The sequence below is a fragment of the Dermacentor albipictus genome, chromosome 9 (genome assembly GCF_038994185.2).
Source record: "Dermacentor albipictus isolate Rhodes 1998 colony chromosome 9, USDA_Dalb.pri_finalv2, whole genome shotgun sequence".
In the NCBI taxonomy this organism is placed as follows: Eukaryota; Metazoa; Arthropoda; class Arachnida; order Ixodida; family Ixodidae; genus Dermacentor; species Dermacentor albipictus.
The window spans coordinates 84,110,768-84,136,656 of NC_091829.1; the positions used below are offsets into that span (position 1 = coordinate 84,110,768).

The following is a 25,889-nucleotide window of genomic DNA, read 5'->3' on the forward strand; positions in this document are numbered from 1 at the left end:
GGAGAAGTATTCTGTAGGAGGTCCACCTAGTGGACCGTCCATTTTGGCCGCTGCTGATTGGCTAGGGGCGCTCGTCTCCTCTCTCGTAGAGCTGCATCCAATCAGCAGTGGCCGAAATGGACAGTCCACTAGGTGGACGCTTACAGAATACCCCCCCCCCCCCACCCCCAGGTCTGACGTTCTTAGTCAAGAACGTCAGAATTTATTCAGGGCAAACAAATGCCCTGAAGCATGACATTCACAGCGCATGACATTTATCTTAAATCTTCCCAATCTATCAAATATTAAAAGTGCAAAACGGTTTTCGAACCAGAAATGTGATGCAATTTTATTGGCGAGTGGCTCTCTTTATGGGCAACGTTAAACCTTGCTACCGCAGACAATGCCTCGCCCCTTTCGGTCGAAACTGCCTATATTTATGTATTTCGGAAAGCTACTCCATGCGCTTGCACGAGACGACAGGCTGACAGAACAGAGGATCTCCAGCGTCTCCTTCCCCACCGCTTCTACACAATTGATAGCGCACACAAAATTCGCTTCGTTGAGAACTGTTTGGCGAGACTGACCTACGAAACGCTCGATACACGGACAAATGTCAATGCACCAACTGCACCTTCATCGGGAAACACATGACGCGACTACGACGTTTCCGCTAGATCACTGTGGGGGCTTTAGTGTGCGCGGTACCATTCGGCGCGTACGTTCCCTCTGGGGTTGCAGAATAAAGCGTCATTTTCTTCTATTGATCACAACCTACCTACTTCAGTTCGAGTGAAACACGTTGACACCGCAATCAAACGTAAAATAAGTTCAGAGAACGCATGGCTGCGATGGTCATCTCTGTGCTACATGACACTGCAAATGCGACAGTGTACAGTGCGCGCCGCTCTTGAGTAGAACGCGCGAACGGCGGCCGCCGGGGGCGCTACGGAGGCAGCCAGCGACGTCTAACGGTTCGAGATAAGAAGTGTCGTCTGGGCCACGTCTAAGCTATGCGGGACATCTCATTGTCCCGCATAGCGACTCAATGAGCACGCTGTTCTAGTTCTGCACAGCGCAGCAACGCCAATTCCGTGTTTCTAAAATACAACCAACTTAACTGCGAGTCGGCCTAGTTGAAACAGATTCATCTTAAAGCTTTTTGTGCGCAAACAAACAGGGACGAAGAATAGGGGCAACACAAGGACGAGCGCTTTTCTTTACCAACTTATCTTTAAGGCAACTCAATCGATTGCATCTTTTGGGCAGCTTTGCCATTAGAGAATGGCCGCTGTGGCATAAGTGAATACGACGAACAGTACTGCAGGCGGGCCGGTGCGCCCTCTGCGCAGCTCACAAACCAGCGCACCAGAGGCAGACTCTTGAGTTGGCTTCTCTGCTCAACTTCGGAGCCCTGCGTGACAGCGCTCGGCAAATGGCACGAGCAACGCGCGACACGCCTCTACGAAACTCCGACTGCCGGGAGAATCCGCGCCGTACAATGGGCGTCAGGTCTAGCAACCTCAACCTCGGCGCTGCGCGAGCACCACCGGCCTCCTAGATCCCAAGCAGCGAACAACTAGCCGAGCCGCAGACTTCGGAGGCCACGTTGCAGCTGGCGTGTACATCTATTTGGGCACAAAACGAGCTCCGAGATCGGCTTCGGGGCAGAATGCTCGTCACGCGCACGACAGACGACAGAACAAAGTTAGAATCCCGGCTGAGAAGTCACCGTTCGCAGCGGGCGGCCGATCGCGCACGAACGCCATGTTAACAAAAGCCCGTGGCATCGCATGCCCGGCATGATGGCATGACCGGCATGATGGTGTAGCGAAGTGACGCAGCCGTGAGATATCTGACGCATCAGCTCACCAGGGAGACGGAGATGAATGGGGATGAGCTCTGGCAGGGGCAAGTCCAAATCCTCAGGTACGACGACGAGAAGTAGCATTTCAACAACTAGGTTTATTTACTTGATATTTTACTTTAAGTTGACACTGTACAAAAATACTTACAAACAGAACGATGTCATACCCGTCGTCGTCGGCCTGCCTGAGCGGCCTGGTCTCCCCTGGTGAAGTTGCGCCGTGTCTGCTGCTTGTCTACTTGCTCACTCTCCAAAACTACTCGAACTATTCCTTAAATAGGTTTACACAGCACCCAAGAGACACTTTTCTCCACCAATGGGCGACTTCGTTACTCCGACCAATCAGGCAAGCCGACATCATCCGACGAGCGTCAGAGTTCAAGGGGCCCCGAAATGGTCGCGTCAACACTCCGTACACAAAAGCACTTTGACCATAACTAATCGGCTTTTGACAGCCGAACGTGGGACGAGGACGCGTCAGGTGCACGTGTGCCGTCAGGAGCACGTATGGCGTCAGGTGCACGTGTGACGTCAGGTGCACGTGTGACGTCAGGTGCACGTGTGACGTCAGGTGCACGTGTGACGTCAGGCGCGGCGACCGGGCGGCAGTACATGCCCGGCGCCGGCGTCGCGGTTGTGTACAAAGGTTTCCCCCGCGTCGAAGAGCTCACAAAATTCCCCGAAAGCAAGCAAAGAGGCCCGCGCTATACACTTTTCGCGATAACGGCATGACCGGCATGACCATGATCACGTGACCTCTAATAAAAACACGTACATCTGTTCACTATCGATGCTTTGACTCGCAAGCGAGTGGCCGCTTTTTTTTTTTTGTACAATTTCGCGCGGAGCCAACAATTTTGGTAAATTATAAGGGTTGCCTCTCTGCCTTCAGCGTGTCTTGTAAATTTACATACACTGCTAAAAACATCCTGTGAAAAATAAAAAAAAAGAACAGGAAAAATATGGGAACTTGTACAACATAATTTGCGTTCATTTCTGTTTTCTAAAAGCATGTCTTTCTGCGATTTCACAAAACGACGTGTCTATTGTTTTCCTGTGATCTCGCAGAAAATAATTGTTAGTTCACTTGTTACATAGCTCATTCCCATTAGGGAGTAACTTTTGCTCCCCTCGCGAGTGCAGCTTGCACGCAGTACGAAGGAGTTTTCGAACGCTAGGACACGGTTGTAACAGATCGTACCCGTACGGTTAAGCGATCCACCCGGAACACGTGACCACCTGACAAGAGCGCCAACACACCCAGCCCTACGCGACACATCCAGGCATCCACCCTACTAGTTTATGCGAGAGATAACTGCCTGCACTTGCGTTGCCGGTGAAACTACACACGAATGTTGATTGTGGATAGTAAAAGAGGCTAACGAACCTCACTTCGCTCACAGCTATGGTGACATCTTTTTTTTTTTTTACGCTTACCGCACGGGGATCGATCGCGTTAAAATCAGGAAAAATTCCGCCTGACCATGAACAGAAAGCCACCTTTTCGAAATGAAATCATCTATTTCTTAGATTGAAATCAATTTTCTGTTCTTTTACCATTTATTTTTTTTTTACAGTGCACGTGACACGAGCAGAAGGATGCGGGCGCGGGCAAAGCGGGGTCGCGCGTACCTGCCCGCTTTTGTTATTCCCGTCACTCATGCGCCGTCCACCTGTGCACTGTTACATTTCACAATACGGGGTCGCAGGTAGATTGAAGGGTCACTGAAGGAAAGCATTAGGTCGAGCTAGAGCGACAGAACAGTCAAGTCTGTCATCGTGTTCTGCGCGCCATGTATTTCTTTTTAACCTTGGGAAACTGCCGCCGAAGGTCGCGCTGCTGCTTCTCAATTTGAACCGCGCGCGCGAAGGCGGAGGACTTGACGTCATCTCCACGGGACCGCCCTCTAACGCCTTCGTCTTTTCCAGACTCTTTGTTTAGCTCTACATGGGAAGCGTGTCGGAAGCGCGGCGGGCGTACGTGTACAGCTCGGCTGAGTCACTGCGGTTCTGCTTAGGTTCAATTACGGTCACCCGAACCTCCTCCCCCCCCCGCCCCCTCTACCGTCGGAACCGGCAGGGTGGGTAAATTGCCACGCGTTGCTGTCTCGGCCGCTGTAAACAGCGATGTAAAGCGATGCCGTCAAGCAGTGGCGGTAGTGGCGGGTCGGGGCCGCTCTCTGAATCAAGAGTTGCCGACGCCCCACATAAGCGGTTCATAGTCAGCAACAGATGGCGCTGCTCCAATTTTCAATTTTCGTGATTTCCTCGCGTACAAAAGCTCCGTTTTCGTGAGAAATTATGAATTCGTTTTTTTATATATATAGAAGCATAATCTTTCTATCTAGCTCGACTTAATACTTCCCTTTAGAGTCCCTTTAATGAGCAAAAAGAAAAGAAGACAACCATTGGTTTCCCGAGCAAAACCCCAAAGCTGTAAAAGACAAAAAACGTAGGCTACGACAAGATGCATTCACGCACGCGCGCGCGTGGCAAGCTGCGTTTTCATATGCAAGCGACCTGTTCAAATCAACGCCACGCATTCAATCGTCGAAAAAGAAAGTACAGCGCTGCCTTAGTAGCTGTCCACTACATGAACGCCGGGCCCGCAGCGCGACGGCGACGGGCGTCGCGAGCAATTCGAGACGAATCCCAGGCGCGCCCGTCCCGTGGAGGGCTGGCCGTTTAGTGTTACCGTCCGGGCGACGACGTGGGCACAAGATCGGCTGGAATGCGTCCCGCTCGCTCGTCCTCCGGTAATACTATGCACAGCTCGGTCGCCTCGCATTCTCACGGGAAACAAAGGCCTCGACGAGAAATATGCGATACGCAGACGGCAGAGGAGGGGGGTTTTTTTCTTTCTTTTTTTGTCCTTGGTGGCCGTTTGTACGGGTAAAACCGCTCACAGAGTACCGGGCTGCTGGATCCAAACGCGAGTAGCCGGGCAGGTGGCGCCACGTCGTGGCGCAGCATTTTGCCAGCTGACACAAAGCATGGCTTCCGAGATCACACGCGCGCGGGGGGGGTGATCTCGGAGGCCATGCACAGAGGCGTATCACTGCAGTGAACTTTCTACGACACACACACACACACACACACACACACACACACACACACACACACACACACGCACACGCACACGCACACACACGCACACACACACACACACACACACACACACACACACATATATATATATATATCTGATTGGAATGTCAGAATGCACGTTCGAACGTAGGTGAAATATGGTCACTTTCTGTGAAGCATTTGGGTTTGAATTAATGAATAGGCGGGTAACCATTAGCGCAATTAAACACAAGAAAGAAATGTTTACAATGTTTATGGCGATTAGGCAGGAAAGAACCGAATTGGCGCAAAAAAAGAACTGGTATGTAGCCTCGGAATGATGTAAGCACGCGTTATGCGCGTGATGAGGCGGTCAAGCACGCGGTGGAAAGCAAGGGGTTGCAATTAAAACAAGCATTTAAAAATATTAAAAAATGCACATGAACTTAAATAGAGGTTACACTGAAGTTCTGATGCCACGTGCCATGCCCAGTTTCAAAGAGGATTTCACTCGTAATAATCGTTTGCCATTCACAGTAGCCAAGTATTGCGCGAATAAGGAGTGTCAGCTGGTCCGTAAACTGGAACACCGTGTTACCGAAGACGTAAACATGAGCGGCTGAGTTGGTGGCGCAGACTATAAACAGAAGACACGGCGTTATTATTACGGAGTCTAAATTTATTCTACTAAACCGATTGCGTAAACTTTCCGCAGCGCCGTATTCGCTAAAAACATTACGCAAAGTAGAGGTGAGGCGTGTAGACAGGACACAACAGTAGAGAAGTGGACAACACGGACGCCGTTTTTTTTTTTTCTTTGTTGAAGCTCCGGAAGTTTCATCCTCCATAGGAAGTCCGCATGTTGCACGGCTAACTTATTCCAATCGTTGTAGGGGCGGTTCCAAAGGCGACCGTCTCCCAGGGCCGCGCAACGGACCCTTAGACACTCCTGGTAGAATCTAACTTCTCTACTCTGGTGTCCTGTCTGCACGCCTAACTTCTATTTTGCATAATGAATCCTTACCAACTAGCTCAGCTTTCTGTCGTTCGCTAAAAACGCAGCCTTTGGGAGTTTTTTTCGTTTGCTTCGACAATTAACACCTGCGTAACCCAAAATGCCCGTCTAACGCGCTGCGCTTGGACAAAACGTCACAAGATGAAGGTACCGGCGTTGCTCCTCCTATCCACGTATCCGGTAACCCGGTGTTGCTGCGAAGGATAATACAGTCGAACGCCTCTATAGCGAAACGACCTGTATAACGGAGGAATAATTCTGGCTGGTTTTACTGCGAGCTGTGCGGTGCGCGACCTTTACAACGAAGTTACCCGTACAACGAATGATTTTCGGAGGTCTTGAGAGACTTTTAGCTAGGCCGTAAGCGTCTTGCTGTTTACGGATTACCGGTTTGCCGGAGAGATGCGCGAAAGCAACAATGCTAGAAGCGACATCTGATGAAGAATCTAATGAAAGATAACACAAAACTAATACTTCAGTGACTTACATATACTACTTAACTGCTAATTGTGGGGTTTTCCGTGCCAAAACCACTCTCTGATTATGAGGCACGCCGTAGTGGAGGACTCCGGAAATTTCGACCACCTAAGGTTCTTTAACGTGCTCTAAATCAAAGCACACGGGTGTTTTCACATTTCGCCCCCATCGGAATGCGGCCGCCGTTGCCGGGATTCGATCCCGCGACCTCGTGCTCAGCAGCCCAACACCATAGCCACTGAGCAACCACGGCGGGTTACTTAACTGCTAGCGTAAATTATTAGAAGCGACAAAATCACTAGCGTACAGCACTTTTGCGATTTTTTTTCGCCGTTAATAGACGGGAGACCAAAAAAAAAAACATTCCAGTGCACTGCACTCGTACAGAATGTCACCAGACTTCGCTACCACCTTTTTCAACAGCCGCTTGCGGCTATGGCGACAAGGTAATCTGCAAACAGCAAGAAATTGACGCGCAAACTGAACCTTTTGCAGCGAAGCTGTATATGGTTAGCCGATTCGTTCGTCCATCCGTCCGTGTCGCCTGTACGCCGAAAACTCCCCCGGCGCAACTCCGCGCGCATGCGCGAAATAACAGAAGCGCGCGATTGGCTGCGCCAGTAGTGACGTCGTTGCTCCGTCACAGCCGAGCGCGCGCGCAGCAGTTTCTCTCCGGCTCCGAAATGGGTAGGCCACGCGTCACACGTACTCCTGAGGAGCAGGCAGCTTTCGATCGGCAACTCCGCGAGCAGAACCGGGAACGAGCTCGTCTACGCCGCGCCGACGCTGCTGCCCGGGCGCAAGAACAGGCTCGTGCAGCCGAGCGCAAGCAGCAACTGCGGTACCGAGGATCCGTCAGACTAATAATCCGTCGTTTAATGAACCGTCGGGGTTAACCCACCGATAAGCACCGGGGCCGCACGTTTCAGCTTCGCTGGTTAGCCATCTGCACGGAGTGTGAGTGAGCTGTGATTTTTTGTAATACGTTTTAACGGACAAGCTAACAGTCTCCAAATGGTCAAGACTTATGCGGTCGGTCACGCTACAAACGTACGGCCCGCGGCATTCCTCGCGTGGGCTGTACATGTCTCCGACTAAAAGCAGCGGAGAGCACTTGGCCGCAAAGGCGAAATGACGTCTATCCGTTTCCACCGGTTCTCCTCCTCCTCCGGAGAAGCCGTTGCACGCCATGAGAAACAAGAGCCGTCTTATGCCTGCACGGCATGACGTTACGCACGGTGGCAAAGAGAGCGCGCCGGGAATCGAGCGGGCCTCGTGTCGACCACGCCGCGGGGTGCTTCCCCAAATGGACCACCCGCCTACACCAGAAGCAGCGGGTCGTAGTGCGCGCGCACTGAAATGTTTCCCGTCCGCAATCACACGACATATAACGCAGCGCGTTTTTTTTTTTTTTCTTCGCGTACTGCTTGGAAATCGTACCAGCTATTGCACTTCAAACCCATATGGTGCGGATCCTTTTAATACAGGAAAGAAGAGTAATGCGAACCTTCGCGGCAGTTTGAGAGTTCTCTGAATCCTTTATTCCTAGAGCGCCCAGCAAGAGACGGCGGATATTCTGCGCTATAAGACGAAATGTAAGGAAGATTCGTGATCGACTTGATTTTGCAGCTGGTGGAAAGAGCCAAAAAAAAAAAAAACAAAGCCGGCTCTTTGGTCGATTCTTCAGTGAGATTGCGCCACTCGTTCAGGAGGACGAATGGACCGGTGAAATGTTATACTGTCCGGGAGATAAGGAACATTGAAAAAGAAATGCTTATTCATTTCTCTTACGGCAAGAAGTTGGTTTTGCGCCACATGTTAAGGAGACGAAGAAGACGACGGACGCGACATCGTTCCATCAACGTTCTATTTGCGCCTTTCGAAAACGAGGATCACGGCACCCACGAGCCCATTACCGAGGGGAATGAAACAGCGTCTTCTCCGCTGGAGAAAAACAAAAACAAAAAGATAATCGGCGAAGGAGGCCAAAGAGGCATACTGACCACGGACACGATGGCGCCCGTAATGGCGAACTTGGGCGGCGACAGGAACATTGTCTCCCGACGACGTCCAGGACCCGATGTCGTCGACGTCTGTGCGCAGCGTGCCCGCACCCGGTCGGTCGGTCGACGTATGCGCTTCTAGTATGCGCGCGGCACGGAAAGAGAGACGACGACTACGCGGAGAGCAGGCAATTCGAGACCGGCGCGAGCCAGAGGCACGGACGTCGGGAACGGGAGGAACAAAGCGAGCAGGCGGGGAACGGACGAAGAAGACGAAGGAAAAGCGGTGTCTTCCCCCCCCCCCACCCTAGTACTCTCAGCGGAAGCCACCGAATGCCGTCTTCTCGCAGCACACAAAAGACGGATATCGGCGGAGTTCAGCGGGCGCATCCGGCCGCTTGCTGGCTTGCTTGCTTGCACGGTTGTGCCAGCGAATACGACGGTAGAAGCGCGCGCAATCAGTGCCTGGCGTAGCTCGGAAGGGTCGCGGCATGTACGGCTAACGTTTAGACACGAATTTTCGACCCGAGCGGGTCGACTCGGTAGTCCCGAGCTGGCCGTGCGGCCGCCCGAGCAAACCCAGAACCCACCGCGTTTGACGTTCACCTCGCCGAAGGAGCGGGGCGAGCTCACCCCACTTACGGGCGCCCTTTAACAAAGCTCGCCTCGACTTTCGTTCGGCCCGACCGAGTTTACGGGGATCGTGCAAAACTAAACCCAACTACGGGTTCACAGTTATCAAGCGCACGCCACCATACTCTAGGCACTATCAGAGTCCTCGGAAACACGTGCAAGGACTCTAGCACTATATTGCACCACCCTCTTGATTGTTTCTGCGAGTGCTATATGGTTGCGGACAAATGAAACCCGCCCGTAATAACATGCAAATGCCTCAATCAATCGTGCGTCCGCACGTCGCCACGCTGGCTCCGCGAGTCGGAACGCGCATTCTCAATTTCGGCAGAACGGGCGCCACGAATCTCGGCCGAGTTCATCGCTGCTGCGCCTGCGAATGCGATGAGTCATTCCCGCACAGCCAATATACGCGCCGCGTGAAATTGATTAACGCCTCTCCCGCCGCGGACGCTTTCGAAGGGCTTGGGGGAGGACAGCTGGCCGCGCGGCCGGCCCCAGTAGGGCTGAAGCACAAAGGCGCCATTCATAACCCCGCCCCCACATCCCTTTCCCCACACACACACACACACACACGAAGCGCAGTGGCCGAAACGGGCCTGAAACAGTTCACTGCGTGGATAGACGAGCGTGGACCCCCGACGCAGGGCGTAGCGGGAGGGAGACCTCGCGAAACCGCGGCAGGCGCGGCGACGCGTAAACGAGGATAGATGCGACGAGCGACTCTCACTCGCGCTACATACGCGCACCCCCTGCCCGCCATCATTCTGCCTTTATCGCGGCACCACGACGTAGCAGCAGCGCGCGGAGGGTCGCCGCGACAGCCAATCGGGAGCCAGAAGCGGCTTCGCCCGTCTCCGAGACAGAAACGAGGGCTTACGAGTTACTCCATACACGCTACCTTGGTGGCCACGTATACACATACAGTAACTCTTACGAGGGCTCGCATCCGTGCGGCAATCGTCCTGTTGCGATCCCCAGTCGCACAACGAGGCGATTAGCGGCGAACGATGGACGAGCAGCCTTCTGAACCCTCCCCCCGCTTTCTTTTTTTTTTTTTGTACGCCTCGCAAGGTGACTACGTACAATTCGAATTGTAAATTGGAATACGCGCGGTAAATTTAAGAGTAAACGTAATTTTGTGCAGCTAAAATGAACGCACATTTTATATATATCTCTTGAGCATCGGTCGGCGAATTTCTATAATTTCGGCAATACACCGCGCAGTTGGCAGAATCGACTTGTCCCCTCGCTACGACCAATCCGCAAAGTGTGTGTGTGTGTGTGTACAGTATATATATATATATATATATATATATATATATATAAACAGCGCTTGGCCGCTGTTGCGTGCGCGGCGGCAGCCAGGCCAGTTCCGCGCCGGAGACCTCCTGCATCCGGTGCGAGGATACCGGCACCTCGAGCACGGGAAACCGCCGGACCGCGCGATATACGCGAGGACGTCGTCGCGCGGTCCCCGATCCGCTCGCCCAAGTCGCGAGACGGTACACCGATCGCCCAACCGCCCCGACGGGAGCTCGGCGGAACGAAAGGCACCGGCCTCGTTTCGTCTCGTCCAGCCACGGTGACGCCGCGGTACAGTGGCGATTAATTTGAAGGTGATCGCGCGAGCATCGACCGGCGGGCCTTCCAAGCAGCATAGCGGTCAATTTCGGAACTGCGAAGATGAAAATTGCGCTGCCTTCTTCCCCTATTATGCTCTTCCAGGCTGCAGCCATCACCTACAAGACCAACTCGCCACATTTTTGTGTTCGTTTCCCTTTCATGGCAATGATCTGTGTGCGTCGCTTCCTCATGCATATCTTGGCTAACAATGACGCCTCTGCGCAAAAGCTCATAACGCAATCGAAATGAATTCGCAGGTTATGCCGTGAACGGTGACGGGAGTGACAGCTTTTCAGGGAACACCAAAAGAGAGAGAGGGGAGCTATCCGATGTTTCCCTCTCGACCGACGGTGATGAAGTAACGTGGCGCTGCTTCTAGTTTTGGTCGCCGCTCGAGCGATCACCTTCAAATTGATCGCGACTGTACATCCTTCGGCTTACACTACAAGCATTGCGAAATACACTAAACGGCACTGTTCGAAGGGGTCTCGTTGCCGAGAAAGTTGGGGCCTGTCCACTAAAAAAAACGCGTTCTCTTCAACGGCGATGAAACAGACGCCACAAAGAGAAACGCCTGCGCGTGTCGCGATCTCCGCGTGGCGCCTTAATTTTCGCGCCTTCAAGTGAGTGCCGTAAAGCAGCGCTCGGTCCAGCTTTCGCTTCCAAGATAAATAAAAACAACTCGAGGCCCGTGCCTCTCCCATAGTTTTCTTTTCCAGGCAATTATACTGTAAGCTCTCTCCCGCGTTCTGTTAAAGAGGAATGCGACAGTGAAATACACTCTCCCGCCAAAACCAGGGGGGGGGGGGGGGGGGGGCGTCCACAAGTCGAGCTGCCGGCAAATACAGCACATTCGCAAAGACATCGTGAAATTTAGATGGTCACCGTCATTGGTGACGAGCGGGCTTCTGCGTCACCTCCCGTCCCCCCTTTCCCCCCAAAATAAATAAATAAATAAAACGATCCTCCGTCGCCCTTCTCCGCCGATGTGGCCGTCGAGGCCCTTTCGCAACACCCCGCTTCCAGAATCGGGCGCCGGCTCTTACGCCGAAGCGACCCGGGGCGCCGGCGAAGCGGCCCGCTGCCAATCAAGGCCACGCGCGCGCCCACAAATGCATCCCAGGGGCACACTGCGTCGATCACGCGAGATGCACACGCGAGGCTGCGCGCCTCAAAGGAGGGGGCCGGACCGGGCACACAATGCACGCACGATGACGAAATGCCAGCCCTCCCCCCACCCCCCTCCTCCTCGACGCAGTGGCCCTGGCTCATGGCGTACGCCACAGGCACACATCACGCACGCGGTCCGGTCATCAGAGAGGGAGGGGGGAGGGGAGCGACTTGAAGGGGCGGAAGCACGCACGCTTCAGCTACTGCGTGCTTTACACAACACGCGAGAGAGAGAGCTCAACCAAAACTAGTGCTACTGGTATGAAACATCGATCTAACGAAGTCCGTGGAACCCGAGAAATGATTCACCGTATTGAGTCGAATCTTAGGTTGACCGGCCCGCAATTGGGCAGGTCAGAAGAAAAAAAAAGAAGCCGCAGTTTCGCGCGAAAGGCGAAGCGTGGATTGCAACAGCAGTTTTATCGGCCGTATAAACTTTGAAACATTCGCTTACTAACTGAATTAGCAAGCATGGTGTCAGCGCGCACAAGCAAACGTGATCACAATCGATGGGCGCAGACACTCGCTGGTGTGAGCAAACGCGGCAGCAGCAGCGAGCGAAGTGATGACCTTCGTGCGGTATCGCTTCAACCCAAGAGCGGCGAGAACACAGCCGAAAACACAGCTCGCCGTAACGTACGAGCCATCTGCGCATTCCTTTCAAGATACGGCGCGCGCGACAGCGCGAAGTACGCACTTCCCTTACAAAAATGTTATAGAAAGTCTATAGACAGTCTATGGACTGTCTATATACTTTCTATAAAACACTTTTGTAAGGGTTGTTGGCGAAGTCGAAGCCGCCCCCTCCGAACTACCTCCGCGGTTTCCTCCATATATGGCACGCTAGATTGAGCCGCGATCGCCAGCTTCCCTCGCGTGCGTGTCATACTCGCACATGCAGCGTATGACACGCGGCGACGGTGTTGTCACCGTTGGACTTTACACGAAACATCACGGCGCCGCCGACGGTAAAAATGAGCTTTGAGTATCTATATAATTGTTATCACCATAAAATAAGAGCAACTTTCATCGAATGCAAGCCGAACGTAACGCCATTTCGAATGCGAAAGGGGGCATGCTTATGACGGTCTGTCGACATGTCGAAGATGACAAGGCGTCTCAACTTGTCACGAGCGACGGCTCCAACTTTCGCGACCTCGTTCGCCTTCGCCTGTTATAGTCACCATCGTCACACGCATTCTAATTTCTCTTTGCGTCTCGACAGAATCAGCAACGTCTTTTTCGACCGCGCAGTGTCGACATTGTTGCGGTCCGATGAGACCCAACGGCTTCAAGGCACATTTGAAAAAGTTCGTTCCGTTGTTTCCGACGTACAGTGGCCGATAGGGTCACCTTATGTGTATGGCAGTTACGACCTAACCACATCCTCGAACCCAAGCCGACCCGAAAATTTCGTGCAGTCTTAAAAAAATTATGGACCTACACTCGAGTAAATACGGTAGTTAATCCAGAACTTCGTTGAATCAAAAGCGCCCTTTCATTTTGCTAACCCTTCGTTCTTTGCTTTCCGCACCGCCGTGTTTCGCGGTGCACAAGTCCCGCCATGAACTTAGGCCAACACGGCAAAATCGCTATTCTTATCCAAGAGCGGAGAAAATACCTGAGATAAGTGCGATAAGTGCGTATACAAACCAGAGCCCGATACCCAGCGTACGCCCATATATTCTTCCATAATTTACATTCCCCTCAAAACTTCGTAAAATCGTGCGAGACGTTGAGTCCACTTCGTTGTTCCGAGGTGTTCAACGTATTATGATCCGAGAACGAATACATGCGGGCAATTCTAAAGCACTAGGCTAAATTAAAAAAGAAAATCGCTGAATAGGGTCGTTTGGTTTAATGTATGGCTTTGACTATGGTATATTTCCCATGAGCAGAAGCGCTAAGACTACGCCGACTTGAGACTTGCAGTGCTCTTTCCGCAGATTGACGAGAATCTTGGCTTCGGTAAAGTCCTACATCCCCTAGCAGCAAAAGTGGCCGGTCTGTCACAAAAGGCGTGCTAACCAGCGATCCACACAGGCACACACACACACAGTCGCGAATGCGTCAGCGCAGATAGCAGCGGTGCGTGCTCGTTGTTACACGAAACAACCAAAGCGCTAAAACAGACTGCAAGCAGAAAAGCACGAGCTGTGCGCCTCATTTTCTTAGAGTGATGTCTAGAATACGCACGATCATCACACGTACGAGAGTACATCTGTGTCCACGAGAGCTTCTCTACAAACGAGAGAGAGAGAGAAACGTTATGACGAGGCGCGAAACGACTCGTGAGGGGGTGGGGTGTTTGGGCCTCGAAAGGCAAAGCTCGAGCTCACTAACGCAGTACGCTCCGCCAATACAACCTACCCTACACGCACGCTCTCGAACTTTCGACGCAGCAGTATACCGATTCCTCCACCGTACAACGTCCTCACGCCGCGATCGTTCTCGGCAACGCCGTAAAACACAGAGACGCCCAGAGCTCAAACCTGCTGCGGCGGAAGGCGATTCCCGCCGGCAACGCGGAGGCGGTGCAGAAGATACGCGCGCTCTCGTGACGTCACACCGCGAAGCGAGGAAAACAACCGAGCCTCCGATGGCGCGCGGAATTGCGCGGAAATAGGGAAAGCCAGCGACGTAGGAGCCGAGCGCACACGGCGCGTTCGGAGGAGAGAGAGAGAGAAAGAGAGAGAGAACCAACCGCACCAACCCACACCCACCTGCGTTAGGTTGGGGGAGGTAGATGGGAGAGGGGAGGGCGTCCAGAGACTGGAGCTACACACGCGGCGCTGGGGGCGGTCACGTAGCGCCCAGGTAGCGGCGCTAGCGTTTTCTGCGGCGTAGGTCGGGTGCAACATGCGCCCGAGTAGAAAAGTACCGCATTCACTCGAAGATAAGTGGAACACGAGTGTGGGTCGACCCCTATACTATATACTGAACTCGCCAACAAACTGGCCGACCCGCATCCATTTAGAAAAAAAAAAAAAGGGGGGGGGGGTATTTCCAACGTGACACGCTTATTTTACCGTAAGCTCGGCTACCAAAACCTGGCTAGTCGATGCCACAAAACTTTCATCGTCGTCGGGAACTGCCACAGATGCCGCGGCTCGCCGGACGCTTCGCAGGAGATCCTCGGCAACCTATAAACGACGTCGTCTGCGATGCCGCCGAGTGCGCTGGGTGAGCAGCGTCTCCTGAAGCCAGTCTAGATAATCTCAGTTAGCAGAACCGGTGGGCGCGACCAAGGAACTCGGTTGGGTCGGTACTTTTGCTAGCTTTTTCACAAACCTATGTCGGGACTCTGACTACGAATATAGGTCGATAGCTCATTTTGGGGTAACATCTAAACAAAGAAGAGAGAAAGAAGAAAAAACAGTTCGACCTATATTCGAATGAATACGGCAAGCGAGTTTGCGGACGTTCATAGTACGGCGTCAGCGCCACTGAGACGGAGAGCATGTCCCGTGTCTGTTTCCTTTCGTCTCCGTCTCAGCGATGGAGGCAATCGACGCACCGGTCACACGACGAAGTTGGCGTCCCCTTTGAAAATGGAGTGGTGGATGGCGACACGCAAGCCTCTCATTCCAAAGGATCTTCGTCCTGCTGTTTTTATACTCGTCCCATCAGGCAAGAGGTTTCGTTCGAATTTGACAGCATCTTTAAGACCACATCGGTCGATGCTTCAAAAGATCGCATTAATGCAGGACGCGCAGCTGACAAGTGTAGCAGCTGGGCGATGTACACGCTTTCGCAGACATTGCTGCAGTTTTGCTTGTAGTTCCAAGCACACTGCAGAGATGCGCGCTTTCATACTGTCTCATACTTCGTGTATTTGCTCGTTACGGCTGGTGGTAAATCCTCGGGAATTAACAAATTCACATCAAAAGACGGGATGTCATTTTCGTTCTGTCTGCACCAATCAATCCTCCAGCTGACCTTTTTATCGTTCTCCACAAATAGTTCTCATTCACTCGGTCCTATATGCTATGCTTTCTCCGTGACTTTTTTTAACCCCCCTCTCCCCCCCCCCCCCCCCGTGTTGATGAGCGCTGTTCAGGTGTAAGATGATTGCGCAAGACAGTTACTGCGGCCAGTGGTAATTGCTGTTACGTATACAATTATATAATTCGTCAACCAATTACTACTCCCGCCACGTCCATGTCCGCTACCGTCTCGAAATCGCAGGTTAAGTCAGGGTCCAGGTAAACGCGTCCTCATCTCAGCTTCGAACGGATACTGCGACGTGCCAAACAAAGCATACGTAACGTACTCTGCACTAAATCAGTACGTACAACGCGCACTTACGCAGTCGTCGTAGGTGTGTTTCCTCCGGTGACTGCGAGTGATCGGGCACCTCCTGTCCGGCGGCTTCGTACACTAGTCCGTGCATTGCTCCGTGAGTCATAACTGAAAGGCCAGCGCCCCGAGTAGAACAGCTGTTGCAAGTGGCCTTCTGACTACGAAGAGTGTTGTGAATAGTTGTTCGTCAGCGGCGAACGGTTGTTACTGCGCGTGTGATATTCTGTCTTCCATTTCTGTTATGCCCGGTGTTCCCACGTTCCAACAGAGAAACGAGGCCCGGGAAGGCATCGAAGACGCGTATTCTTTGTCCCGCGTAGGTGCAAGTATGAATTAACGCAAACTACTTTTCGGTACGTTAAAACCCCACAAAAAATATATACGTACACACAAGCTCCCTTATAGCCCCCGTGTATAATCCCATATGTGAACACACGGTACCCTAAATAAACACCGGTATGTTCCCCGCAAAACAAACGTTTACCTAGTCCATAATACGCCGTAGGCACAACCACGGGAAATCCTAAGAAACCAACAACACAAGCACTAAGTCCGGCCCCATGTGCGAGGTGCCGTCCGAAGTCAACGCGACACCGGGCAATTTTCGGGACCACTCAGTTGGGCGTAGCCCGCTACTCGAGCCGACAGTTCACCAATCTACATTTTTCCATCTAACCACTGCCGCTTATAACCTTCCATAGATACGCATGCAATAGAACACAGCTACTGAAAGTGACACAACGCTGTGGATTAGCACACCTGCTAGAAGCCAAAAACGCGCTACAGACACAACGGAAAACAAAAAAAAAAGTTAACTATACGCCTACGCGAGAAGATTGCAGAACGTAATAGGCAAATAGATAACCATAGCCAAACCCTCGCTCGGCAGCAGTGGGGCGAAGTATGCAATGCCGTCGACGGGCAAACGAGGAGCGGAGCAAAACGGAACATCCTCAAACATCTGCTTGGGGACAAACAATCCAAAGCCAATCAGCGGCTCACTATTGATAAACTCATCCACAACTTCAAAAACTCTCGCATGACCGAGAAACAAATTCCAGACGAGCTGGCCTCGAGATACCTCTGCGTAGAACCCGGCTCAAACAATGACTAACCCTCTGCGACGCACCAGAACGAAACGGACCCTCTGGGCTCCCCTTCAAGCACATAGAGGTGAGAGAGGTACTGCACGCAACTCAATCGCAGATCAGCACCGGGTCCCGATGGGATCACAAACAAATTCTTAAATAATTTGGATGACAGGGCCATCGAGCACCTCACGAACACAATCAACGAGGTTTGGGAGACAGACGAGGTACCACTGGAGTGGCGTAACGCGACCGTAATCCTCGACCGCTCGCGTTCTCTCTGCAGCATCTTGGACAGGCAAAACGCACTGAATCTGCTTCGCCAGTCACATGGGCAGCGATGCTCACGAAGCCGTTCCAAACGCCAACGAACTTGACCGCTTCCAGGAGCGAGATCTCACCCGCCGCGCCGGAAGTGGGCAATCGGAGGCCGGGGGAGGGCAATGGCACAGGGACCCTCTCCTTACTTTTAACGAGGTCCGCAAGCGCTATCAACTAGGGCGTCGGAAGTTTCCACTTCCACACCCACACCTAAACAGACCACAGGCAATCACCCTGCGGATTCTGCAGACGGAGACGTATCCGTCTCAATTTATTTGCTCGAAATTCCTAGGAGGCATCGACCCGGGCTGTCCGCGCTGTGGACATCCCAGATGCACTCTTAAGCGCGTGCTCTGGCAGTGCCTCGACTTTCGCGGGGGGCTCAGGGTCTCCCTCTTCGAAGGAAGACTGGCTCGGGCTCGTCACCAGCTCCGCCAAGGAAGAGCAATTCGCGGCCGTCCAGAGGGCCCGGGAGATCGCCGAGAGTCTCAACCTCCCGGCTCCATCGCGGGTGCGGCGGCCCGCAGACGCTGTCCCCGTTGGCCCTCATCGTCTTCTCAGGAACAAAATTAAAAGTTATTTGTGTCTGTCCGCCACAACGCTGGCTTCAGGTGGTTTCTCCCAGAGGTCAACTTCCCAGCTCCCCCCCCCCCCTCCTCACATTTCTTCAGGGGGTGCAAGAAAGCCGAACGCAAAATAAAACATGTTCCAAACGAACGGGACTTGCGCACGGAAGCGGCACGGCCAAGCCATGCACAGCGCCAGGGTCGGCGTCCTTCCGCGGCAATCCGTGTTTTGTTTGTTTGTTTCTCGGCACGCGCAGATACGTCCGTCGTCCAGAGGAGACGGCCGGCCGGCCGGTTTCTCGCCGCTTCCAGAAGGGGGGCGTCGCCCGCAAGAGCAGCCAAGGGTGCCACTTCCACGCGTCGCGTGACGATCCTACGTCCCATAGGCACGCTGTTGTTACCCCTTCCCCTCACCCCCCCCCCCCTTCACGGTCAGGTCAGACGCGGAACGCGCGTGTGCCTCGAGATGGGCGGCGAAATTTGCTGACGCGAGAATCGCGGGACGTCCTGCTAAAGAAAATGTGCCGAAACCATCGAAGATAATGATCGTCAGTGCCGAACGAACGAATGAACGGGCGAGCGAGCGAGCGAGCATTTTCCTCGTGTCCGACCACAGACCGACCACGAAGAGCGAAAGAAAGCGATTTTCTTCGAAAACTGTGTCCATCTGCTACACGCTGCGTTACGGCGCGGCTTCAGCGCTGGTTGCCCGTAGGCATTTCCAACTTGGGACACCTCCATTTATATAAAAAATAAAATAAAAATGTGGCGCGATCTAATGACGTCTAGCGCCTCTTTATTGCCACAGACCTCCCATTCTTACGGCCCGGCTGTTACTGCGAAACTCAGCGAGGCATTCGGGCGCTTTCTCGACGGTTGCGTGCATGACACGAGCACCCCCTGCAACGCGGGATTGGTGGCACAACGATTTCCTACAAAAGCCACCAGAGGGAACTCTAGCGATAGTGTTTGCAAGTACGGTAGTTCAGCCTCCACGTATGGGTAGTACACGGATTACCTTAAAGTCCATGTACCTTAAAGTTCAAGTGCTTAAAGGCTTCGATCACTTAGGAAATCGTTTCGTTTTCATCAATATACCGAGCCATAATTGCAACAATTTGCAATGTTCTTTGCATGCGCTCGGAATCTTATTACCCTCTCTGCGTTTGGGAAAGTAAGACTGCTCCAAAACTTAGGCTAACGAACGCAGACGAAGCTTAGGAAAGCCTCAAGAACTTCAAGAAGTCATAAGCACGAAGGCTAGACCAGTCATAAGCACGAAGGCTAGACCAGTCCGTGTACAATACGACCCATCCTTCCCACGGTATCTGAGCGATCGCAGCGCCAGAGTACCCTCTAGTGGCTTTAGCGGGAAGCTAAGGGTGGCGGCAAGCTCTTGTGTGTTTCCGCCACATCTTATAGCTCGAGGAAGCAACGACCGAGCAGCGGCCAGAACCCTAGAGGAACCACTGTCCGCAGTGCGCGACATATTAGAGAATCAGAGGAGGGAGAGACGGACCTACGGCCCTCCGCACTGCAAACTAAATAGAAGACAAGCCCAAGACTGGCGTCGCATACAAACCAATTCATACCCGCACCTAAACCTCTTACACAAGCAGCACCCGACATATTACACAGACACCTGCCCGTGGTGCGGCGCGAAACCCACGCTGGCCCACATAACGTGGGAATGTACAGCTCGGCCAAGCAACGTCAATTCACCTTTTCTAAGCGTCAAAGACTTCGTACGGCAGTGGGAGGCACTACTCGCAAGCGAGGATCAGGGAAGCCAGTTGGCCCTCCTGGGCCAAGCTCAGCGAGCCACAAGAGCCAGTGGAGCCCTGGACTGAGGGCCCCACCCAGACCTGCCATAACTCCGATTAACTGAGCAATAAAGTTTTTTTTTCTCTCTCTCTCTCTTATCCGGACGGTTGAAATGAAGAAAATTACGCCGTATCGGTAAACAGTGTTTTCTAGAATACCGAAACACGCTCACTGCTACCGCGAGCGGCTGCTTTTCGTAATCCCGAGAAAACGCGAACAAGAAAGGCGACGCCCCCTGCCCAGATTCAGACAGCACCTCCTTTCGAGTAGTTTTAAATCTCCATCGACAAGGGAGGATTATACAGCGCACTCCGAACGCGAACCGAGGAATTTTGCCTAAAAGACTTGCGACCTGCTATAACGGGTCAAATACCGCAAAAATGAAAACCCTGACGACACTATCTCTTTGTTTTTCCCCATTCTGTGTTATCCTCCCGATCTTTGCACCAGCAAACTTACAGAAGACATCGTACCAGTCCCAGCCTGCGCATTACAACATGCCGTCTTGTGCTACAATGCCGACGACTTGCGTGCATCTTCTGCCATTCTCCACTGCCGAGTCAACGTTCCCCCTAAACGGGCACTCTTTTCAACTCGCCAGTTTCAAGGGACGGTAAAGCGAATCAATAAATGAGTTGAGACTAATAAAGTATTGTTGAGAACCCTGCAGGCAGTCATCTGAAAATAACAGTTTGACCATTAGATGAGAATATGAAGGTCGAAGCATCAGTATTTGAATTTCGCGCCGCAACCCCGACGCTGATACGTCAGGGATTCCAAAGTATGTTTTCGCATTTGGGCCGCGTTGGTTGAGTAAAGGTTCCCGAAACTTGCCATGTTTAATATTTGGTACAATTAGAACACAATGTAGTCAATCTGCACCGCTATATAATCAAGTAGGCCCTAGAAGATGCCACCAAAATCCATGACGTCACGTGACCAGGTGCGGGAACTTCAAGAAGGCGTCGCCACCCGTCTATCGTTCTTGAGCTTTTTCTGGCTTACCAAGCGTCGTATCGTGGTAAAAGTGGTGTTTCCGGTGTCGTATAAAGGTAATTTACCGATGCAGAAGAAATGATTTTTCTCTTCAGTGTCTCTAACACCGAATGGCTCACTACACACAGACACAGACACACACACACACACACACACACACACACACACACACACACACACACACACACACACACACACACACACACACATTGCAGTACGCGCTCGGCGGTCCCTGGTATATAAGGGCCGCTCTGCTATGCGCGCCAAGCGTTCCCTTTCGGGCAAGGTCGTCGCCAGCGCGCGCCGACAGAGGAGCGTTGTTCAGCGCGCTCGGCCCGGGGCTATTTGTGGCCACGGCTCGGCGATAAACTTTTTCCCGCCGCGAAAGGCCCTGCACTCCATCACGCATCATCGAGCCGGCTAGGGGGACGGAGGGGAGCGTCACTGCGACCCCCTCCCCTTGAACATACACCGCTACGTAGCGCCACTGGGTCGGAATTTCTCGGTGGTCCCACAGTGCACATGCCTGCGCTGGTGAAGCTCGCTGTACCTCGTGATTCTTTTTTTGTCTGTTTGTTTTTGTTTTATTAGTGGAACTAATACAGGCGATGTTCACGGGAGTATCGTGGTGCGCGTACATATGCAGAAAAGAGAAGCGCAGTAGACGAATGAGGCTGCTTCGTCGCCGCATATACGACGAAACCGCAAAGGATAAAAATACAGTCTAAAACGCAAAGAAACAGTGCACGACCAACGGTAGCCCCTATAAAACACCAGTAAGCAGATTATTAAACTCAAGAACGCCGAAATTAGGTCCGATATTGTACTTCGCAACTGGCCCACATACCTGCATTACGCAACGGTCAAACGGCTTAGAACAAATGCATTGTCGTTACTTGACGTATTTCGCCCTGCTACGATACCTTTCTGGCATTTTTTTACTTTTTTTTAAAGAAAGAAGGTTGGGAGGACAGGGGGAGTGCAACGCGCCCCCAAAGCAAATATTGCTCTGAATCTGTCCACACGTCCCGGACTGGTATCCTCTAAAGATAACAGCTGGCAGTTCGTTTTCCGCGCACCGCTCGCGCCGCCATTCGCCGAGCGCTGTCACGTGGTTCGCAAGGCAATAATGCAGCGCGGAGAAGCCGCCACTAAGGCACAGACAAAGTTAGCGTGGGCAGTCTCGCCACAATGCGGCGCTTTATTCGATGACCAACGTCAAGACGATTGTTTCCTAATTTTGTATTTTTCCCTGTACTTTCTTCAAGTGAAAACATAGCATGATAGTTATTTTGTTATTTGTTAGTTGTTTTGTTATTTTTAACTCCCTCAAAGTTCCCGATTGGTATGTTTCAACAGATGCCCAAAGGCTTCTGCAACAAAGGTTCAGCGCTAGGCCACGGGCAACCGTACATTCCCAATTCTTCAGAAGAAATTGAACTAGCACAGCTCGTATGTTTTGCTTGCGATAACAGACCGCGAGAGTCCACGGTAGACAGCACGACCGTTGACGTCGCGATCGGCTTGGCTACTGCGATCGTGACGTGTGGTTTCCCCTCGCAACCATGACGTGTGACGCGCAGCTGTTGGCTCCGTTCCCTCTCACTCTGTGGCCTCGGAGATCACACGGCGCAAAGGTGCGCCGTTGCGATCTCGGAGGCCACGACAACCCCAGCGGCGTAAATATCGCGCGCGTAGCGGAAGATATGTAAAAGCGACGCGCGCACTTTTAACAGGTTTTCAGCCTGAATAGTGGCGCGGAGTGCGGTTATTTGCACGACACTGACAAACAGAAGGTATGAGGATTAATCACCAACTAGCCCAACATTCCACATTACTGACAAACACACTTTTCAAGACCGCAGTGGCTTTTAGGGCGACTTTGCTGCTTCAGGAACTTGTCCGAACCGCGATCCGAAGCGTTCCCGCCACCTTCACGGGGTGGGTGTAAAAGACGGCCTTGCCCTTCGCAACCGGGGATCGCGCTGACCTACCGAATGTGCGATGTACGAGGATAAACGAAAAACAACAGGTTTGGGACGCATGGAAAAAAAAAACGACTCAGTGGGCCAAACTCGTTTTCTTACGTTTCCCAAAATCCAGTTCAGACACAGAGAAACAAAATAAGAAGCGACAGCGTTTCGTTTCCTTGACTGGGCGACATCTATAGTCCGCTCCGATAGCAGGGGTAGTCGCCGAATATATTATGTTCCTTCACACACGTAGCCCACAATGGCCAAAGTATCTGCATATATGCTAAACGATGTCGAGGCGGGGCTAGGATAATGGCCGAGTGCCAGAGCTTCGCCGAGGGACAATGGACGCAGCAATGGCCTCGGGCGTAGCTAACCTGCTCTCCAAGACGTACGCTCCGCAACGCGCAATCGATAATCCTAGAGCGACACGGAAGAATGCACGTACAAATAATTAAGTTCTGTAATGGACCCGCCTTAAAAGCAAGCCGCTGGCGGCACATGCGAAGCATGTGCACCACCGAAAGCAAGGACTTTCCCACTGGACGAAGCAGGTAGCGCACAGCAACTCCCCATGTCCTCAAGTGTGGCAAAAGCATACACGACGGCTACGTCGCAAGTATCCTCATCGAGAACACAAGTTTATCCACGCCGGAGTTGACAGCTGGGTTAGTTGGAAAAGCAGTCATAATACCCATGGTAGTGTGTATAAGCGCGACTGGACGAGGACGAAGAAAGAAACAGATACACAGACACAGCGCTGTGTCTGTGTATCTGTTTCTTTCTTCGTCCTCGTCCAGTCGCGCTTATACACTCTACCATGGATTCTAACCAACTGGCCCGCCAACATGTTTTAACCAGTCATACCAGTCATGACCAAAAAGAAAGAAGAAAAGAACTCCGCCGCAGTGGGGTACGCAGTCTCGTGCGTGTTGCAAACAGTAGATGGCTTTAGGTTAGGGGACGCATGCGGCTTGCGCACGCAAGAACTAGGGGGCGACGGTACTGCGCGTGCGCACACCCCGACGTAGGGGGGGGGGGGGGGGGGTCACGCGCAGTACCGTCGCCCCCTAGTTCTTGCGTGCGCAAGCCGCATGCGTCCCCTAACCTAAAACTTTCTAGTGAATAGGAACTCCAGCAAGCGTGAAACTGTAGCATCGCATTGCACACACCTGTACTGCATGTACCACCTGTGGCGCAGTGAACTCTCCCAAACGCGACCAATCCTGCTCTCGCATGGTCAAACGTGCTAACGATATCGGCCTTTATGAACGCTGCGCACGCTAGGCTAAATTTAGCTTAGATTGCGTCATGCATGGCACGAGAACGGCCGACAATTTGTCTGAACATACTACAGATCCGCGAGATTGTGTGGTTGTTCAGTGAAAGCATCAAGAGGGTCGAGTGAGGCAATCCTTGGGACATCGACATTTGCAATCAGGGGCAATTGGCACACACCATTTCGAATATCTTCAATATGCTTGCCCAGAGATGCGAGAGCCCCCAGGGGGTCCCTAGAGGTCGCCACTTTAGTTGGTCGCTGTTTACTGGGCACAATTAGAGCCACCTGAAAAGCCATTCGGTTTCTTACAAGTACCAGAAGTAACTTTAGCGTCGTGATCGTTCGTTGTCCACGGGAATGATGGTTAACGCACGCATTTGTGTAATTTTCGTCAAACGTTTGTGTGACATTGTGATGCTTCATCTTTCAATTTACAAACACTCGGTTTTCTAAGCACAGCAAGGCAATCAGTCTGAAATTCAGAGGTTTCACGTGCTAAAACAATAATCAGGTCATAAGGGACGCCACAGTGGTCAAGGTCCAGATTATAATATTTAATCCAGAGATCTTCAGCCTGCACCTAAATCATAGTACATGAGCATTCTTGCATCTCACTGTTATCGAAATGTGACCGTCACGGTCAGGATCGGGACAGTGACTTAGAGCTTAGCAGCTCCACGCCGTAGCCAATAAGTTACAGCGGCGGGTAAGGCAATCAGTCCCTGCACACATGCGTAACCATAACAAATGGTCGCACTTGTAACACAATATTTTTGCTGAATATTATTTGCAAAATCTAACAGCCGTTGAAAACCAATAGGATGAGGTTAGGCAAATCCACATGCTGCCCATCCATTCCATGCTGGCTGAACTGCATTGCTTGCAGCTGCTACAAACACTACTAGATTCTCCTATCATTTTCTGCAGAAAACAATTTGAAAAGCGGAAGCAGCAAATGGTGAATGTTGTCCGTGCTCTAGAAACGATGTGTATAAATGTCTGCGGCAGCACCGCAGTGGACCTCTGGCTCCCATGCCCTACTGCTGGGCGACTGGGCAGGTGTTGGGAAAATGCACAAGGCTATCGCTGGAAGCTTACACATGACACTACGTACGCCATCCTATTCAGCTAACGCTGTGCTCCCGGAGATAAGCAAATTGAGTAACGCACAGCTTTGCACCATGCTGGCTGAACAACCATATGGTGGTCCCTCCCAATGACGTCTGTGCATACTACACACACGCACCCACACACACAATGAACCGGAAGAAAGACCGAGGAGCCAGATTATCAGTAATCACAAGAAGCCAACAAACAATGAGGCCAAGGACGGCACAGGGAAAGTTATCTGCAGTTACTCATTCAATTGAAGAAATGATAAATAAATATAAATGAAAGTAGATGAAAAAACAACTGGCTGTTAGTGGGATACAAGCCCACGTCTTCACATTACGCCTGTGATGCTTTTACCAATTGAGCTATGGCGGCGACTCTATCATAGCAACTTTCTGGGTATTTATCATATAGTTTCATACAATAATTACTAAAAGTAACTCTGGCACTAGTGTCGACAGGAGCTGCAAGCAGGGCACTGATGACGCGGGAATGATGGGTAGTACATGGATTTGCCTAAACTTAGTCCTTCTGGCTTCGAACGGCTTCACGACTTTGTAAACTCGTCATTTTCAACAAAGCACTGTG

At 52.1% G+C, this 25,889-nt stretch overlaps 1 protein-coding gene across 7 annotated transcripts in view; it reads right to left on the minus strand.

Annotated features, from left to right (window-relative positions):
• Window positions 1-25,889, minus strand: part of heph (polypyrimidine tract-binding protein 1 heph) — a 163,239-nt gene that overhangs the window by 121,300 nt on the left and 16,050 nt on the right. The window contains exon 1 of one of the 7 annotated variants that reach the window (XM_065453822.1): window positions 8,408-8,548. The exons of the other annotated variants lie outside the window; for them this stretch is intronic. Coding sequence (XP_065309894.1) covers window positions 8,408-8,458 — 51 coding nt within the window. The 5' untranslated portion in view covers window positions 8,459-8,548. Of the gene's footprint in view, window positions 1-8,407; window positions 8,549-25,889 lie in introns of those variants that run through there. 7 annotated transcript variants of the gene reach the window in all.